Source organism: Lycium barbarum, chromosome 10, assembly GCF_019175385.1.
Source record: "Lycium barbarum isolate Lr01 chromosome 10, ASM1917538v2, whole genome shotgun sequence".
NCBI classification, from domain to species: Eukaryota; Viridiplantae; Streptophyta; class Magnoliopsida; order Solanales; family Solanaceae; genus Lycium; species Lycium barbarum.
The window spans coordinates 122,122,070-122,142,045 of record NC_083346.1 but is presented as its reverse complement, the minus strand read 5'-3'; the positions used below and the strand labels follow the sequence as shown (position 1 = coordinate 122,142,045).

Here is a 19,976-nt window from a genome sequence, read left to right as displayed (position 1 = left end):
AACTTAGGGACTTTTGTAATCCTCACAAGAATTTTCAAAATTTTTAAAACTTTTTAATTAATTACTTTCATGTCCTAATCTTATTTATTTAAGTCAAATTTTTGTTTTTTGTTTTTAAGGTCTACTTTTTAAAAGCTATCAAATTTCCTACCTCATTTTTCATGTTCTTTGATTTTTTGTTTGGTGCTCGATATCCACATTTGAGCCCAATTAATCCAGATAATTCGCACTGTATCATGCCCATTCAGGGGAAGCGCTTCCTTCAAAGATTTTTTCCATATCCATGTTCGAACCCCTAATCCATAATTAAGGGAGGAGCAGCTCCATCCGCTGCACAAGTTAAATTATGTATTTGTCTTAAAAGTTCATTAACTATGTATAGATTATTTATTTAGTACTAAATAACTTCAGAAAATTAGGATACATAACTTATAAATATCAAATTTTGGCCTCACATTTGATTTGAAGTAAATAATTTCATCAAAATGAAAGTTAAAATATTAAAAGAGTGAAATGAAAGTTTTGCTTTCATATATTGAAAATATACTTATATGAAATTTAGGTATTCCTGCGTAATTACCCACTTGTGGGACTACAATGGGTATATAGTTGTTGTTGTTGTTGTACACTTGTACTAACACAAATTATATTTCTTTATTAAAATATCTACTTTTATATCTTGAGTTTGGGCCCGGAGTGGAATGAAAGTTTTGCTTTCATATATTGAAAATATACTTATATAAAGTTTAATTATTACTACGTAATTACCCACTTGTGGGACTACAATGGGTATATGGTTGTTGTTGTTGTACACTTGTACTGACACAAATTATATTTCTTTTATTAAAATATCTAATTTTAGGCCTCACATAACTAGTATATTTAAGCAAAAGATGACTCTATATATTCAAGCAAAAAAAGAAAAGAAAAAAGAAGACTCTATATATTTAAGCAAAAAAAAAAAAAAAAGACTATACATTTAAGCAGAAAAAAAAGACTATATATTTAAGCAAACAAAAAAAAGAAGACCCTATATATTTAGGCAAAAAAAAAAAAAAAAGAAAAGAAGGCTCTATATATTTAAGCAACAAAAAAGAAAAAGAAAAAGAAGACTCTATATATCTAAGCAAAAAAAAGAAGACTCTATATATTTAAGCAAAAAAAAGAACTCCATATAAGTTCAGTCATCAGAGTCCTTGAGAAAAAAATTAAATCTCTTTCTTTCAGCAAATCAGAAAAATGGCAGTTGGTAAAAATGAAGAAAATATGGGAGTAGAGATATTGAAGCCTAGAATTGACAAAAGGCATTATAGAAGAATTGTTCTTCAAAATAATCTTGAAGTTCTTCTCATCAGTGACCCTGAAACTGATAAAGTTTGTAACTTTATATTCATTTAATTTTGTATTTTACTATGCTTATTGGATTTTTTTTATGTGGGGTTACTTTAAATTAGTATTTGTTTTCATTAAAAATGAATCTTGAAATCCTTACCCAGAACCTGATAAAGTTTGTAACTTTTTATTCATTTATTTTGTGTTTTTCTATGTTTATTGGATTTTTTTATGTGGGGTTACTTTAAATTAGTATTTGTTTTTATTAAAAATGAATCTTGAAATCCTTACCGAGAACCTGATAAAGTTTGTAACTTTTTATTCATTTATTTTGTGTTTTTCTATGTTTATTGAATTATTATTATGTGGGGTTAGTTTAAATTAGTATTTGTTTTCATTAAAAATGAATCTTGAAATCTTTACCCAGAAACTGATAAAGTTTGTAAATTTTTATTTCATTTATGTAGTATTTTCCTATGTTTATTGGATTTTTTTTTTATGTGGGGTTAGTTTATATTAGTATTTGTTTTCATTAAAAATGAATCTTGAAATCCTTACCCAGAACCTGATAAAGTTTGTAACTTTTTATTCATTTATTTTGTGTTTTTCTATGTTTATTGAATTATTATTATGTGGGGTTAGTTTAAATTAGTATTTGTTTTCATTAAAAATGAATCTTGAAATCTTTACCCAGAAATTGATAAAGTTTGTAAATTTTTATTTCATTTATGTAAGTATTTTCCTATGTTTATTGGATTTTTTTTTTTATGTGGGGTTAGTTTATATTAGTATTTGTTTTCATTAAAAATGAATCTTGAAATCCTTACCCAGAAACTGAAAAAGTTTGTATCTTTTTATTCATGTAGTTTGTATTTTACTATGTTTATTGAATTATTATTATGTGGGGTTAGTTTAAATTAGTATTTGTTTTCATTAAAAATGAATCTTGAAATCTTTACCCAGAAATTGATAAAGTTTGTAAATTTTTATTTCATTTATGTAGTATTTTCCTATGTTTATTGGATTTTTTTTTTTATGTGGGGTTAGTTTATATTAGTATTTGTTTTCATTAAAAATGAATCTTGAAATCCTTACCCAGAAACTGAAAAAGTTTGTATCTTTTTATTCATGTAGTTTGTATTTTACTATGTTTATTGAATTATTATTATGTGGGGTTAGTTTAAATTAGTATTTGTTTTCATTAAAAATGAATCTTGAAATCCTTACCCAGAAAATAAAGTTTATAACTTTTTATTAATTTATTTTGTGTTTCTCTATGTTTTTTCTTTTATTTTATTTATATGGGGTTAGTTTGATTTTATTTATTTGTGTTTTTCTTGTTTTGGGTATTTGAAGAAACTGATAAAGTTTGTAACTTTTTATTCATTTATGTTATGTTTTTTTATGTTTTTTTTTTTTGAATTATTTTTATGTGGAGTTAGTTTAGTTAGTATTTGTTTCATTAAAAATGAATCTTGAAATCCTTACCTAGAAACTGATAAAGTTTGTAACTTTTATTTATTTATTTTTGTATCTTTTTATGTTACTTGAATTTATTGTATATGGGTTTACTTCCTTACCTAGAAACTGATAAAGTTTGTAACTTTTATTTATTTATTTTTGTATCTTTCTATGTTACTTGAATTTATTGTATATGGGTTTACTTTAAATTATCTAGTTTCATTAAAAATGAATCAGTTTCAATGTTTTTTGTTTTGGGCATTTGAAGAAACTGATAAAGTTTGTAACTTTGATTAATTTATGTTGTATTTTTCTATGTTAGTTGAATTCTTTGTATAAAAATGAATTAATCTCAACTTTTTTTTTTTTTGGGTATTTTTGAAGAAACTGATAAAGTTTGTAACTTTGATTCATTTACTATGTTGTATTTTTCTATGTTACTTGAATTCTTTGTAAATGGTGTACTTTAAATTATTTGGTTTCATTGAAAATGAATCAATTCTATCTCTTTTTGTTTTGGGTATTTTAAGAAACCGATAATGTTTATTGCTTTTATTTATTTATTTTGTGTATTTCTGTGTTTTTTGATTTGTTCTTATATGGTTTTACCTTGAATTAGTATTTGGTTTCACTAAAAGTGAATTAATTCATCATTTATTGTTTATTTGGGTGTATTTGAATCAGTGTGCAGCTTCAATGAATGTGTGTGTTGGTGCTTTTAGTGATCCTGATGGACTTGAAGGCCTTGCCCATTTTCTTGGTATGATTATTACTCTCTCTTTATTTTTTTATTTCGTTGCAAAAAGGTTCACTCTTTTAGCCTTAATTTTCAGTTAAAAGAGTTATTTTACTGTGATTTGATTTGAATTTTATTCGAGATTGTTATGCTAACAACAATATTGTTTGACTTGGCTGAGGATAGAAACCAGAGCTTGAATATCAATTTCTATTTTTGTGTCAGTTTCATGGTTCAATATTACTAGAGTATGTATTTTGTTGGTTTGCGAGCTATTACACAGGAGCTGGGTTTACCCTGTGCGCACCCTAAGGGCAGCGGCTGCGGGTTCCCATGTCATAAAAAAAAGTATGCATTTTGTTCAAAAAAAGGTTTGGGAATTATAGAAATGCTAAATTTAGGTTGTAGAAGATTATGTTCCCAATGAAAAATAGTTGAGATGCAATGAAACAGTATTAGAAAGTGCTATTGCAAAATACTGATGGTTGTCGGTGGATTAGCCATGTGTTATAAACGGGGGTGGATCCAAGGTTTGAAGTTTATGGGTTCCTATAGTGAACTCAAGTTAATACTACAATAATAACTGGGTTTACAGTCAAATATTTATAGATATTTAGTAGAGAACTAGCAAGCTCTAAAACCTTTTTCTATTGGCTTTAAAAACTGCGAAGGGTGCGCTAGCGTGCAACTCTTACCGCTAAGTCTCTCGTTAGCGGTTTCTGTTGCTTTCCTAGCATATTTTGTTGTCTAACATGTCTTTTCTACTTTTCCATTTGGTCTTTTTTGTGTTATATGCCAGAGCATATGTTGTTTTATGCAAGTGAGAAGTATCCTGTAGAGGATAGTTATTCAAAGTACATCACGGAGGTAACAACGCTTTAATTCATTGTTTCTATAAGTTTCTTATTGCTTTTGTAGATTCCTGATTTTCCTATTTATTCAACAAAATAGTCGTATTTTACAAGTACCTTTTTTGTCTCTTGATTAGAATGGAGGTAGTACAAATGCTTTTACATCTTCTGAGGATACGAACTACTATTTTGAAGTAAATGCTGACGGTTTCGAAGAAGCATTGGACAGGTAAATTATTTAATTTCTGTGTCTAAGTATCATGTTTAATATTTTCTAAATTCCACGGCTGGTTTTTTCGGTTTACTTTTCCAGATTTGCCCAGTTCTTTATCAAACCATTGATGTCAGCGGATGCTACCACTCGAGAAATTAAAGCTGTTGATTCTGGTTAGTACCGCTGTGTTTTTATTTGATTTGCTAGATGTTCTTAGTAATTGCATTGTCTTATGTCTCTTTTACCCCATGCAGAACACCAGAAGAATCTACTCTCCGATCCTTGGAGAATGAACCAGGTATTTGACTTTTATCTCCTTTTGTTGTTGGAGAACCCCATCCCATTTGCTGACTAAATAAAATGAAAAAGAAAGTGATTCAAGAGGGATAGTGGTTCTGGGAAGAGTTTTTTTCCCTTAGTTTTTTGTTTTATTGTATGTGGTGTAGTGGTAAGTAGTCCTTCATCCTTAACCAGAGGTCCCATGTCCGAGCCCTGGGACTGAGTTGCATTTGGTAGGGAGCGTGTTTACCCTCCAAATGGCTGGAAAACTATGCATTGAAGGAGATTTACCCTGATTTATTCAACAATGTGCAAAAAAGAATGCGAGGGTGGGTGGAATATGCAATTCAGAAGGAATTTTTTCAATTGGAAAATAGATAAGTTATTCTGTTATTTGACAAGTTGCAAACAGTAATGTTACAGGATAACATGTCAAATTCTTTGCGTTGGACATCCAAGGCAGATGGACGATTCTCTGTTAAATCTTGTTATTTGTTGGAAGCTTAAAACTCTTTGATGAACCACTGTGCTCTTGGAAAATAATCCCTATGTTTCTTTTTATGTGTCTTAGTTTGACTGGGCACAGAGTTTAAGAGAGTAAAGAAGGCTTTTGAATCTTGTGGTCTTATACTAAAGATATGTATAATGTACCAAGATGCACTTTAATCTTGTGCCATGTGGGATTTTGAAATTAAAGAGTTGCCAGATTAGAAAAGTGACATTCTTTTTTGAAACAGACTAAAAGGAAATTAAGACAAACAAACTTAAACAGAAGGAGTAATATGGAGAACAGAAGCCCCTCCAAACCGCTATGGTTTTGGGTGGACAGCATTACAAATGCATGGCTAGCTCAAGATAATTTACAGAGAAGAGAGTACGGTATGTAACAGGTGTTATTTCTGTAGATCTTCAGCAGAATCAGTGAACCACCTTTTTCTATATTGTTACCTGACTTGGAAGTGTTAGATTATGTTTATGAATTTGTTTGGTTTACGATGGACTGTTCCGGGGAGCTTAAAAGAAGCAATATGCAGCTGGCAGAGCTAAAAGGATAAAGAAGACAAGAGATTTGTCTAGAGAACAGTCCCGCTTTGCATTATGGACCTTTTTTTTTTTTCTTTTTTCCTTTTTTCTTTTTTCAGTATGGACTAATATGGATTAATAGGATTCTAGGTGTTTTGATGGAGTAGAGGATCATATAACCCCTGTTAAGTACAGATATCTTCAAAATCTCTATTTTTGGTCAGTGTTCCTTGAAGCGAGGCTCAAACATCGCCTCGCTTTATTTGCGCTTCAGTGTCATCAACAAGGCTCTAAGACATACTTTTCCTTGACAATTAGCCTCTCTTGAAGAGCTGACACTAGATGATTGATATTTCACTTTATCGTAATGTTTTTACAATTTCTTTCTCCATATATTTGTTGTTCATGCTTATTATTATTAGTCTTGGACTAAACATATATATATATATTTGTATTTTTTCACCATTGCGCCTTTTTCATTAAAGCCCACACTTGCGCTTTGCGCTTAAAGCCCCAGCTGACCTTAGAGCTTTTTTGCGCTTTTCGCTTTTAATAACACTGTTTTTGGTGTAGGCTAAATCCTATTGACATGTATATGACATTTTGGATATGATTGACTCCCTGCAGTTGTAATAGGAGTCAGTCTAGTTATATTGTAATTTTGTAAGCACTATCTTACTGCTGCTGTACAATAAAATTATCAAAAATAAGATCAAAAGTCTCATGATGTCAAGGTTGTCTGGATTATTTCTTTTGCAAATGTTGTCTTTGGTGAAGAGGTTTTAACTTCCAAATGCTATTCTGTGCAGCTTCAAAAACATCTAAGCGTGAAAAATCATCCATACCATAAGTTCAGCACAGGTTTGCACAGATTTCGATGATGCATATCCTTGGATTCTATTATGGCTTTGACCTTGTCATGTGTTTTGTATTATTATATCAGGGCTTTAATTGTTCTATGTCTGCTTTTTGATTGTCTACTATGGTACATGTAGAAATATGACTAGGAGCCCGTTTGGATTGGCTTATAAGTTGCCTATAAGCTGTTTTCAGCTTTTTTGAGTGTTTGGCTGGCCAGCTTAAAGCCATTTTGTGCTCAAAATAAGCCCAAAAAATTAATTGGGTTTGTTTGGCTTAACTTATCTAAAGCAGCTTATAAGCTGTAAGTCAAAAAAAATAAGTTGGACTACATCAACTTATTTTTTTTTTTGGCTTATAAGCTGTTTTTTTTAAGCCCATCCAAACAGGCTCTAGTTTACTATACAGTGAACAAAATCCTGTCAGAAAGTATCTCCTTCATGAAATAAACCCTGCAGTTATTTTCTCTAAGATGGAGGAAAGAACAAAAGATTTTTTACTTTTTTGTTTGTTATATCTGTACTGCAACGTTATTACTTGCTGACATCGAACAATGACCGTATTATAGTTTTACTTATCCCAAGAAAAGAAATGATCACACCACTCATCATGTGCGTAGGCAGCTGGGATACATTAGAGGTGAAGCCAAAAGAAAGAGGCATAGATACAAGACTGGAACTTCTCAAATTTTATTCAGAAAACTATTCAGCCAATCTCATGCACTTGGTCGTGTATTCAAAAGGTATGGATAATTTTTTTGAACCATTATAAAAGAGAAGGTATGGATAATTATTGCAAATATATTGCTGGTAGCCCAAATTAACAAACAGCTGCCTCTATAATTATAATGCAGATAGTCTTGATAAAGCCGAGCAGTTAGTGCGGAGTAAATTCCAGGACATCCCAAACATAGATCGTAATCAAATTCGTTTTACTGGTCAGCCTTGCACCGCGGAACATCTCCAGGTATCAAGTAATAAAGCATATATGTGTCACCTTTCTTTTTTCTTTTGGTGATGAACTGTATTCGAACAAACTTCTTTCAGTTTAGCTGTTGAATTTCGACAAGTGATCCGTTCATGATGCCTCTACTTGTTCAGTGATTCTCAATTACTTCATGAGCTCTTCTGTTCTCTCCATATAGTCCACTTGTTCTACAGTTTTATCATCAAACTGAATTTATTATTTTACTGTCCATTTAATATTTCTATTGGTTATGTATTTTTCCCAGATTCTTGTTCGAGCCGTTCCAGTAAAACAAGGTCACAAGTTGAAAATCATATGGCCTATAACCCCAGGCATACACCACTACAAGGAAGGTCCTTGTAGGTACCTGGGACACTTGATTGGCCATGAAGGAGAAGGATCACTGTTTTATGTATTGAAAAAGTTGGGTGAGTTTTGATTAAATTTTTTTATGCCCTTTCTCTGCCTTATCCATACCTCATTCATTTCCTGGCTTCAACTCATCCTTCCCCATTCTTATAATCTGGAAAGAGATATGGAATATTATCTGTATAAACTTGTCGCATCCTTTCTTGACGTAAAACATGTTCGAAATATTAGGATACTCTGGAAAAGCACATCTGAGGCGTACTCTCTTCTGTCCAAAAAAATGCTTACATTAGTAACTTCTAATATGATAATAAGTATATAGGCTCATCTGCCCCTTTGCAAACATGAAGACAACTTATACGCTTATAACTTGCCTCATACTTGAGTTGCTGACATAGTAGTTGCTATATGTGTACCTACATGCTTGAAGTCAATGTTAAGGCCCTCATATTTTCTTACTAGAACCAACTATTTAATTTAGGACAATTGTGAGAGAAACGTGTAAAATAGTTAACGGGAATCATTTTTATCTGATCTATGAATGATGAGATGCGGTTTCACACATACCTGAAGGATGAAATCAATGTGTTTGTTAAGATGCTAAAATGCCATACTATTTTGTGACTTCAGTCATTTTTTGGGGCTCATTACATGTTATCCTTGTTAATGATATTATAGTTCTTCAAGTACCTGGAAGTGCTGTTCTCAAATTATTTTAATATTCAGAAAGGTACTTTTATTTGGTTGTTACAGGATGGGCTACAAGTTTATCTGCTGGTGAATCAGACTGCACTGATGAGTTCTCTTTCTTTAAAGTGAATATTGATTTGACTGATGCTGGTCAAGGTACTTGTTTTCTGTGTTAAACGTTAATATGTTACCAAGCCCCGATTTTCCCTTCCACTAACAGTAGTTCTTCCTGGATGAAGCTAAAGGTGGGAACTATCCTAAACTTTATATGGGATATTGATGTTTATGTCCATTGTTTATTTCCAGAGCATTTTGAACACATTATGGGTCTGCTATTCAAATATATTCATCTCCTACAACAAGCTGGTGCCTCCAAATGGATATTTGAAGAGGTATGATCAGTTGCATCCTCATGCATGCCGGTTAATGCCACTAATTTTTCATGACTTGCATTATATGTCATTTGCATCTATCGCACGATGTGTATTCTAATGGAGGATTTGATGAATAAGTTTAATCTTACATAAATTTAGTGTATAAGAATCTTTAGTTTGACCAAAAAAAAAAAGAAATTCTTTTTCGGTTTATTAGTTGTGAAATCATTAGAAGAATACTTGAAGTTGTGTACGGAAATGATTATAGAGATTTGGAGTGGAGGAACATGCTTTATGGTGGGAATAGCGTAGAGGAGAATGGTACTATGATAGGGTGTGGAGGACTAGATCTATCATAATCCCATTGGGTGCAGTATGTGAGTATCGTGAAGGAAGACTTAAGTGGTCACATTACTTTTAGGGTTGGGGATGGGAGAAGAATCCTTTTTTCTTTTCTTTCGAGTCGGGGTCTATCAGAAACAACCTCTCTACCCCACAAAGGTAGGGGTAAAGTCTGCGTACACCCTACCCTCCCTAGACCCCACTTGTGGGACTACACTGGGTATGTTGTTGTTGTAAGTTGTGTGGGGATGGTACCTTCAGTGTATCATTTCCTAATGTGTTCAGAGTTTCAAACCAGACTGAGTTAACAGTCCAACAAATTCGAAGGGTGCATGAGGGAAAGTAATTTGGGATCTTAGCTTTAGGAGAAATCTACAAGATTGGGACTCTTTGACTTTGGCCATGGATGGAAATCGAAAAAGTAACCTAGCATCTCTGAAGCAAAGATGTTTTACCACTGGCTGTAGCCTTTGATATCTTCTTTGCCCATGTAGCCACCATTTCTAGTGTCTCTACTGATTGGTCAACTCGCACAGCCAGGAGGTCCCTAAAACAGCACTATGCCTCTCTATTTTTTGCTAGAAACAGAAAATATGAACTCCCAGCTCATATTTTTGACTTTGTACCTGCCATCTAATGTGAGCGTAGGCCATGCCACCACATCTCTGTAGGATCTCATCCTTACTATCTTTAAGTTCATTCAAAGTTCTTAAAATTTTCACGGTTCTAGTGTAGAAGTAAAACCAGATTTTTCTTAGTTGGATTTCTGAAGAGAAGGAAGAGCTTCTGATTCTAAAAGGTCATAGTGGGTTGGTCCCACAAAAGAATACTGTCACATTACATGTGCACTATACTGCATGTTATCAATAAGGTTAGGGTCGATCATCCAGCATTGTTCTCCTTGTTTGTTTACCCATTTTAGCACGATACATTGAATACGCCAATGATTGACACAAATATTAGAGTTTTAGCTCTCTAACACAATCATGTCTTCTCAATCTTGCTTTTGTATATTTCCTTTGTTAATCTTGGCACATAATATAACCAGGTTTTGACCTGGACATCTTTTTTGTTGTTGTCTCTTAGGCATTTTTGCTCTTAATGATCTTACTTCCTTCTTATCTTTTATAATTTATTCTAATTTTTTTATTTTGCGTTAAATTTTGTCTATTAAGCTTTCAGCTATTTGTGAGACTGGCTTCCATTATCAAGACAAGATTCGACCAAGTGATTACGTGGTTAATATTGCAATGAATATGCAGGTATTTTCTAACATCTGTTCCTATTTTTATATGAATTAATTTATCTACAGAAGTAGATGACTCGATTGATACGATATATTTTTTGATCAGGGAAAATTCCCATATATTTTAATGTGCTTTTCCATATTTGAATTGGTTGATTTATTGTGGATTAGATTTTACATCCAATTGGCAGTTAGAGTTACTTTTTGATGGTTTCCTGGAGTAATTAATGCTTTATAGCCAAAGGCAGACTGGTAACAAATGAACCTTTGGCCTAACTCTAACCCCGGCTAGCGTATTAGATGAGGATTTTTCAAGACTATATGGAGAGTCCAAAATCCAATTACACATTCCACAATCAATGTGGGACAACGTAACACTTCCCGCACGCCCAGGTCTGCCAACTGGAGCGTGGACAATGTAGGGGCTCAACATCAGACAAACCAAGAATTGGAATGAGCCTGACTTTAATACCATGATAAAGAATGGACTTTGGACTAACTCAACCCCAGAAGTTAGCTCATGAGGTGAGCAACACAGACCCTATCGGATATGTTAACTTGACCTGTGTGCCAAACCTTTTGTACCCAATATTTACAATGGATAACCTTTTGTCGGGGAATAAGGAGATCGAGTGAGGGTCTCCATTCCGAAAGACAGGTTTGTCAGTTCGCAGTTGATCCGACTAGCTTGTTCTCATTGGACATTTCCATATTCATTTGATTTTGTGCGGCTAAGCACAAAATTCTGGTGCTATTTCCAAGTTTCCTTTAATTGTGAAGCCGCCTTCCATATGTGGGGTCCAAAGAGATGCTCATAATCTGTATGCACCAATCTAGCAATGAATAAATGGGTCATAGTAGAAACTTTTGCAGTGTCTTCTTAGACAAGTTGTTACCAATCAATTTTTTTTTGTTTTGGTCATAGCAAGGTGGAAACTCATCCCTGTGATTAGGCAGTTTTGGCATTGATAGCGGTTTACTAGAAATATCGTGTATGGCCTCTTTGAGTACAAGCTTGAATAGTATTGTGGTTCTAAATGCACCGAAGAGTGTGGCCTAGTTATCAATGAAGTGTGTTGAGAACAGTGAGGTCTCAGGTTCCAATCCCAGTGGAGGCAAAAAAACACTTGGTGATGTCTTCATATTTGTCAAAGCCTTGGTGGACAAAGTTACCCGGTACCTGTGCTGGTGTGAGCTAGCAAGTACCCCATGGAATTAGTCGAGGTGCCGGCAAGGTGGCCCCATCACCACCGTTGCAAAAAAAAAAAAGTATCTAATGTTTTATCTTTATATGAACATGTGAGGCCATTGAGGGTGAATATGTCTAAAGTTATTAGTGAGGAGATGATTTTACTTTTGTTTCAACTTGAACTTCAATGAATTCCAATCTACTTTTCGTGTTTCATGGACTTATGAGCAACAAAAGGTGAATTTATCTAGATTGAGTAGTTGGTATTTTGTCTTTGTATGCGGGGAAGTTCAATAATTTTCATTTTGCATTACGAGTATCATTGAATCATATAGGTTCTATCTTCATATACTGTTTCATTTATGTGCACAAATATACGGCAACGATCGACAATGATTGTCAAGTTTCTTTTTGGATTGTGGTTTAAGGTTTTTTCTTTTTTTCAGATTGGAAGTTCAATAAGTTTGAGTTGGGACTGAATTGGAACTGTCTTGAACATAGCACATAAATTTTATACCTTTATATACACGTGTCACTTATATGCACAAATATATACTTGAATAACAGTAGGTAATGGTTGTTAAGTTTTTCAGTTTTGACTTGGGAACTTTTCGTAGAATATTGACATTAAAAAGTTAATACCTGAACAATCTGATAAATTGTGACATTACTTCTCAGCACTATCCGCCGGAAGATTGGTTGGTGGCATCCTCTTTGCCTTCAAAGTTTAATCCTAGCGTTGTTCAGTCATTCTTGAATGAACTCAACCCAGACAATGTCAGGTTAGCTCTACTCTATACATAATATATGTTCCAACTTCCAATTATTGCCCCTTTTTTGGTGAAATCTGAAAATGTAAGGTATTTAAACATCTCAATGAATTTGGTTCGGAACAGAATTTTCTGGGAGTCGACAAAATTTGAAGGTAATACTAGCATGACTGAGCCATGGTACGGAACTGCATATTCTATGGAGAAAGTTAGTGGTGCCACTATCCAGGTTTGATGGCAACGCTCTCTCATTAAATAAGTTTTCAATTGTTACAGTCTAATTGCAGAGACCAAAATATTTTCCTTTAAACATTTGCTGACGTAAGAATTACTTTTGCAGCACTGGATGGAACACGCTCCCAGTGAAGAGCTGCATCTCCCTGCTCCCAATGTGTTCATACCAACTGATTTATCACTTAAGCCTGTCTTCGAGAAGGTGCTAATGTAGAACTTATTTATTACTCCATCTGATCCATTTTATGTGAAACTCTTTCCTTTTGAGTCTCTCCCAAAAGAACGATATCTTTCTATATTTGGTAACTCTTTAAATTTAACTTCCATTTTGCTCTTAATGGCATTTTCTTATAGCTATAGAATTGTCATGGCATGGCAAAACCATAAGATTCTAATGGCACCTTTGATAGGTGCCAAAAGCTTTTTTCCCCGTTTTTTATTATCCCAATTAAGCACCGCATATAGAGTATAATTTTGATGTTTGGCTTTTCTTATACGTAACTTGTCGAACAGACAAAAGTTCCAATACTGCTGCGGAAGTCACCTTATTCAAGGTTATGGTATAAGCCAGATACAGCATTTTCATCTCCAAAAGCCTATGTTATGATCGATTTTAGTTGCCCATACTGTGGACATTCTCCCGAAGCTAAGGTTCTTACTGAGATTTTTACACGTCTGTTGATGGATTACTTGAATGAATACGGTACGTCTGCAAGATATTGATTAGTTATGCACTGCCGGGCAACTGTTCTACTATTACTCTGGACTTAACTTCTTCATTTTCATATATTCATTAACTTCGTCACATTGTCAATATATTATTTGCAATGTTAATGATTGCTTTTTTTTTCCCCTCCCTAAGATATAACACCTTTAAATCTCTCCTTTTGCATCTTTCAGCTTATAATGCACAAGTTGCTGGTCTTTATTATGATATAAGCAAAACAAACAATGGTTTTCAGGTGATCATCTTGCTTCCCGTCTCTATCTTTACGAACTTTTGAAGTGCGTTAGTTATTTGTGGTTGTGTAACTTCCCAATTTTTCAAGTTTAGTTCTTCCATGGACAAATGAAACACTCGCTATATCCATTAAACCCATACTTGGTTAATGATGCTGATATGTCATATGGTATTGGAGGTAATCTCAGATCCAAAATTGAAGGATTGTAGGTTCTTTTCTGTACTGAATACTGAGTCCTAATGTTAATGATCTTAGGCTTCTTTTAGCTGGCCCAAAGATATTTAATCTTTTGATGCCATTTTGAAGTGAACTGATATTGCTACTTCAATGTCTGTTGAGCTTCTTGCATTTGCTGCGGTGTTTTAATAATTCTTAAAGTTAGACCTGAATATGACTATCTATTTTTCCTTCATTCATTCGCCTGCTTATCCTCTCTTTTCCGCAGTTGACATTGTTTGGATATAATGACAAGTTGAGAGTCTTACTGGAAGCAGTTGTTGGAAAAATCGCAAAATTTGAAGTGAAACCAGACAGATTCGCTGTGATCAAGGTGAGCATTAGCAATTTTTCGCTGAACGCAACTCTTTAGGTTCTCCAAGAACGCATCATACTCTATCTGCATAACTCGTCGAGCTAAAAAAGTTACTCTGTGGCAGTTCTTAAAAATAAGGGATCCTATTATGCTGTAATCTTGGCGAGATGAACTATGATACTGTAAGCGGAAAATTATAAGAAAATACCGAGATCCATTTTCTCTACAAAGTTTTTAGGAAGTTCACGGCTAAAATCTGTGAATCATTTCCTCATGCAATCAATAGCCAAGTTCTCCATTTCAAGTTCCCAATTTCACTTATTTTAAAGAGCAACTTTGTTGTCAAATTTATTGGTCTATTTGCATCTATCTAGTCTGGTTTTAGGTACTATTGTGTGCATCAACATGTCTGCCAGCTACCTTTAGTTTCAATTTGCATTTGTCTTCATTGTACCATCTTCTTCCTAATGACTCTTCATTGACCACTAGGTCACAACCTTGGGTGCGGAATCAGCTTCATAATTAAAATGAGTTTCCCGAGAACATGAGTCTCGTTAAATATTTGAATGGCCAAGCCATGGTATTCTCCTTTGATTCTTAAGATCTCTCTGTCCCAGAAATAATGATTTACTTTTGACCTGTTAACTTGAGAATAAATTATTGTATTGAACTTGCTAGACAAGTTTTCAAAATAATAGTTTGAATAAACATAAAAAGGTTGAGAAATTAGTAAAAAAGATGTCACCTCAACCTTGAAATAATGTAAAATATATCTATTTTAATAGCAAGATGCAATATTGCTATTTTTGGGAAGAGTTCAGTTTTCCAGGATGAACCGAAAAAGTGAAGTTGGTCATTCTTATCGGGATTGAAAGAGTAACATACAAATTTCTCTATGTAGTTCCATTATTTTCTTTCTTTTGTTCATTCATTTTTCTTGTGATTCTGTCGTCCAGTGTTAATTCAAAAGAAACAAATAGGGGATATTATGCAGGTCACATTTCTTTTTTTTTGTGGTCCTGTTTGCCTGAGTTCACTTTTGGTCATCTGGATGTGAGAAGTTTCTGTCACCATTACCTGCAAAGTTGGTTTGTCCGTTTAGATGTTGGCCAGCCTTTTAGATTTTCTATAGTTCATGGTCCATCTTTACTCATGAATTTACTACCCCTATTTGTCTTTATTTCTTCCTTTTAATTCTCTTTCTATTTTCTAATCAAGAGCATCAGCACCACTCCTTGTTTCTTGTTGATCTCCTTTTGTTAATAGGAATTGGTCACAAAGCAATATCAGAATTTCAAGTTCCAACAGCCATATCAGCAAGTTATGTATTACTGCTCAATACTGCTAAAAGACAACACATGGCCTTGGAGTGATGAACTTGAAGTTCTTCCACATCTTAAAGTTGATGATCTGGTTAAATTCTATCCTCTTTTGCTGGCAAGGTCCTTTATGGAGTGCTATGTAGCGGGTAATTTTTCTCAATGACCATTTATGTTATTTTCGTTTTGGAGTTTTTAGCCAAAATTGTCCCTTATCTATGGGAGTAGGTCTATTTTGGTCCTTCAAATATAACCTTGAGCATCCTTAGTCCCTTAAGTTTGCTAAAGTGGAGCACCTTTGATCCAACTAATAGAATGGAGTGGAGCACCTTTGATCCAACTAATAGAATGGACTTAAAAACTAACAGTGACTACCAAAAAATGAGCTCGGTCGGTTTTTTGGTCAAAACTCCGGTCAAACTTTTTGAATAAACTGACTGACGAACCAATCGAACTCAGTTGCTTTTTTATTTTCCTAGTTGTTTGCACCCAAAAAAATGACCGAGCTCAGTTGGTTTTATTTTGTTTAAAAAAATAAAATTTGGGATCAAACCAACCCGAGTTGGTGGGTTTTTTTTTTTTCCAGTCGTTTTTTGGTAGTCGCCATTAGTTTTTAAGTCCATTCTGTTAGTTGGAACAAGAGTGCTCCACATTAGCAAACTTTAGGGACTAAAGATGCTCAAGGTTATATTTGAAGGACCAAAATAGACCTACTCCCATAGAACAGGGACAATTTTGGCTAAAACCTCTTTATTTTGCATCTCTTAACTTGTGAAATTCACTGCTCTTCTCAGGAAATATTGAACAAGCTGAAGCAGAGTCCTTGATACAGCTTATTGAGGAAGTGTTCTTCACGGGTCCGCAGCCAATATCAAAGCCTTTATTTGCATCTCAGCATCTGACAAACAGAGTGGTTAAACTTGAAAGAGGTGTAAATTACTTCTACGCTGCAGAGGGACTAAATCCAAATGATGAAAATTCTGCCCTCGTTCATTATATCCAGGTAATATTAAGTTAACGGAATGTAAATGGAATTGACAGCAAGTTTCCCTCTCCTTCTGTCTTGAATATTTTAAAATTGGTAAAAAGGTATCTTAAATGAGTACCTTGGAGGTTCTCTGACTGACATTATTTAAAATTTTAATGATCGTAGCTACCTGTAATGAACGAGAACCTTGACTAGATAAGCCAGTAAACATTTTATCAATTGATCTGCAAGATTTATTGACATATGATTTTCTTTTCTAATGAGAAGAAGCAAGTCTAAAGCATTCTTAGTGAATTGTGTGATCAACTGTTTCCTGGCTTTTTGCTGCTCAAACAAATTTGCTCGAGTTTTCAGGTGCATCAGGATGATTTTATGCTGAATGTCAAACTCCAGCTTTTTGCTCTCATAGCAAAGCAGCCAGCCTTCCACCAGCTTCGATCAGTCGAACAGCTTGGTTATATCACTGTGCTCATGCAGAGGTAAGTAGTGTTTCTTTTACTGAATACTGTTCGTCAAGTTGTTGGCTGTTCAACACCCCAGGGTGTGGCCTAGTGGTCAATGAAGTCGGTTGAGAACAATGAGGTCTCAGGCTCAAATCCCAGCAAAGAAAAAGCACTAGGTGATTCTTCCCATCTGTCCTAGCCTTGGTGGACAGAGTTACCTGCACCTGTTGTTGGTCGGAGGTAGCAGGTAACCCGTGGAATTAGTCGAGGTGCGCGCAAGCTGGCCCAGACACCACGGTTATTTACCAAGAAAAAAAAAAAGGAAAAAGTTATTGGCTGTTCATCGTTAAAGTTTCTTTTTTCTGTTCATCGTTAAAGTTTCTTTTTCGCCTAAAATTAATTGAACTCTCTTTCTAGGAGCGACTCTGGTGTTCACGGCGTGCAGTTTATCATTCAGTCAACCGCAAAGGTGAGTGTTTTTTTTATTATAGATACTGTTAGGAAATGAGATTGGCTTTTTGCTTCTCTTGAGTATGGCTTATGACCAATCTACTGGCTGAATTTGGCAGGATCCCAAATACATTGACTCAAGAGTGGAGTTGTTTCTGAAGACGTTCGAGAGCAAACTTTATGAGATGACTAGTGATGAATTCAAGGTAAGCTTGGTAACGCTATCATAATTTTATATCACCAAAAACTTCATTGTTGATGATCCCCCCCTTACTTTTTAATAAAGCACTCCAGATTGCATACCGAGCTAGCTTCTGTTGCTTATTAATCAATTAAATGTAGGTTTTGCAAAGTTTTCGTGACTGCAATACATGCTGGGTTAAATTTTTCTATATTTATACTTCGGTAACTTTCCAGTATAGCTTTCTTGTCCTTAACTTTTATCCTTTATGGCGCAGAGTAACGTGAATGCACTTATTGATATGAAGCTTGAGAAACACAAGAATTTACGGGAGGAATCTCGATTTTACTGGAGGGAGATTTCAGATGGGACCCTCAAGTTTGATAGAAGAGACCGTGAGGTATGAAAATTGTTACGCTCGTGTCCAAAAGCACGTTCATTTCATGACCGGTGCAAGAAATAATGACTACCTCTTAATGTTTTTTTGCTTTTGCACAAAATGAAACCCAACTACTGTAAAAGGCAAAGTTCAAATCTATTCAAGAATGATATGGCCTTGCTATATTAAGAGCCTTCAACTAAATGATAGTATCACCTTATTTGTTGCTGAAAGCTATATATTGTGACTGCTGAAAGAAATTGAAAACATTTCCAGGATCGTCGGGGAAAGTATCTAATTAGTTGTTCGTGTTATTGATGAAACAGATTGAAGCGCTAAAGCAACTGACTCAAAAGGAGCTGACTGATTTCTTCGATGAATATATAAAGGTCGGTGTACCTCGGAAGAAGGCGTTAAGTGTCAGAGTCTATGGAAGCTCACATTCTTCTCTATTCCAAGCACATAAGAATGAGCAGATAGAACCTAATGCAGTTCAAATAGAAGACATATTTAGCTTTAGACGATCTCGGCCTCTTTATGGTTCACTCAAAGGAGGCTTTGGTCATGTGAGATTGTAAGAGGTAAGCATAGCAGACCGAGAAACCACCAGATGCAGTTGATATGTTGCGTTGGCAATTCCATCAAAGAAGATGTCGATCTGCAAAATACTCTCTCGTATTCAGTTGTGTCAATCGGTTAGTTGTTCGAGGGGACGCGGTAAGTATGTAAGCTGAATTACTCAACTGATTTGATGATGGACTGCTTGGAAATTTGGACAAGTAAATGCATTCACTGTAATATTAATTTCTATTTTGATTGCTGGATATGATGGATCACAAGAGAATAAAGACACATGCATGAGACCTGAAAGAGAAATTATTCATTCATAATGTTTTGATGGGATGAATAAACTACATTATACTTTAGTTTGTTTTGTTACGTAAAATTTCTTGATGTTACTAGCGTATGCAGCAAACTCATCAGGTGATTCTTCCCATTTGTCTAAACCTTAGTAGATAGAATTACTGGTACCTGTGCTGGTACAAGGTAGCAGGTATCTCGTGAAATTAGTCGAAGTGTGCGCAAGAATGGTCTGGATACCATGGTCATCACAAAAAAGAAAAATTAGTCGAAGTGTGCGCAAGAATGGTCTGAATACCATGGTCATCACAAAAAAGAAGTGACGTTTAGCTCTCTCATCTATTAAGTGATACTTGTTGGAAAGGCAGAAAAGGGAGGAAAAAATATAGGATGAAGTTGAAGTTTTTTCTTGAAAGAAAAAGAAACTAGCAAGTACTTATTTGTTTATGAAAAATGAACAACTAGTCAAACTCAACTTGAAAACTAGTTCAAATGGTGAGGATTGATCTAGACAAAAACAATGTAGTTTATGTGCTCAATCTACGTGAGTCTCTTAACACATTACAATCCTTCCAAGCCTTGATTTAGACATATTTGTGGCTATTTATCTAAGAATTGTTCAGTCTAGATCAATTCCACTCTTGACTCTTTCTATAACAAGCAAACTTGACCTGGAACTTCCTCTACGCATGCTCCAATATAAAGATAGTTTTTGTTACAGAACAACTTGAATATTAAATGCTGAAATAATGACTTAGCAGGCGTTTGGCCATAGATACCAAAAACAAATTCACTTTTTTTTGGAATTTTTGAAGTTAGAGTTAGAGTTGTGTTTGACCATAGTTTTTGAAATTGTAGTTTTTGGTGAAATGTAGTTGTAAAAAAGTGAAAAAGTGATTTTTTTTTTTTTTAAAAAAACAAGTTTTT

At 34.3% G+C, this 19,976-nt stretch overlaps 1 protein-coding gene across 2 annotated transcripts; it reads left to right on the top strand.

Moving 5' to 3' along the window:
- Window positions 1-1,132: 1,132 nt before the first annotated feature.
- On the top strand, window positions 1,133-19,114 carry LOC132615069 (insulin-degrading enzyme-like 1, peroxisomal). Of its 2 annotated transcripts, none has more exons than XM_060329622.1 (26): window positions 1,133-1,374; window positions 3,478-3,553; window positions 4,329-4,396; window positions 4,518-4,609; window positions 4,694-4,767; window positions 4,849-4,892; window positions 6,706-6,757; window positions 7,374-7,496; window positions 7,608-7,720; window positions 7,986-8,148; window positions 8,843-8,935; window positions 9,086-9,171; window positions 10,671-10,757; window positions 12,609-12,712; window positions 12,827-12,929; window positions 13,041-13,136; window positions 13,448-13,637; window positions 13,835-13,896; window positions 14,342-14,446; window positions 15,695-15,896; window positions 16,542-16,750; window positions 17,090-17,214; window positions 17,596-17,647; window positions 17,748-17,834; window positions 18,087-18,209; window positions 18,515-19,114. In XM_060329622.1, the coding sequence occupies exons 1-26, from the start codon at window positions 1,240-1,242 to the stop codon at window positions 18,764-18,766; spliced, it is 2,916 nt and encodes a 971-aa protein (XP_060185605.1). In that variant the 5' UTR covers window positions 1,133-1,239; the 3' UTR covers window positions 18,767-19,114. The 2 variants fall into 2 exon arrangements, with proteins under 2 accessions (XP_060185605.1, XP_060185606.1); XM_060329623.1 differs by lacking the exon at window positions 1,133-1,374 and adding an exon at window positions 3,183-3,188.
- Window positions 19,115-19,976: the final 862 nt, after the last annotated feature.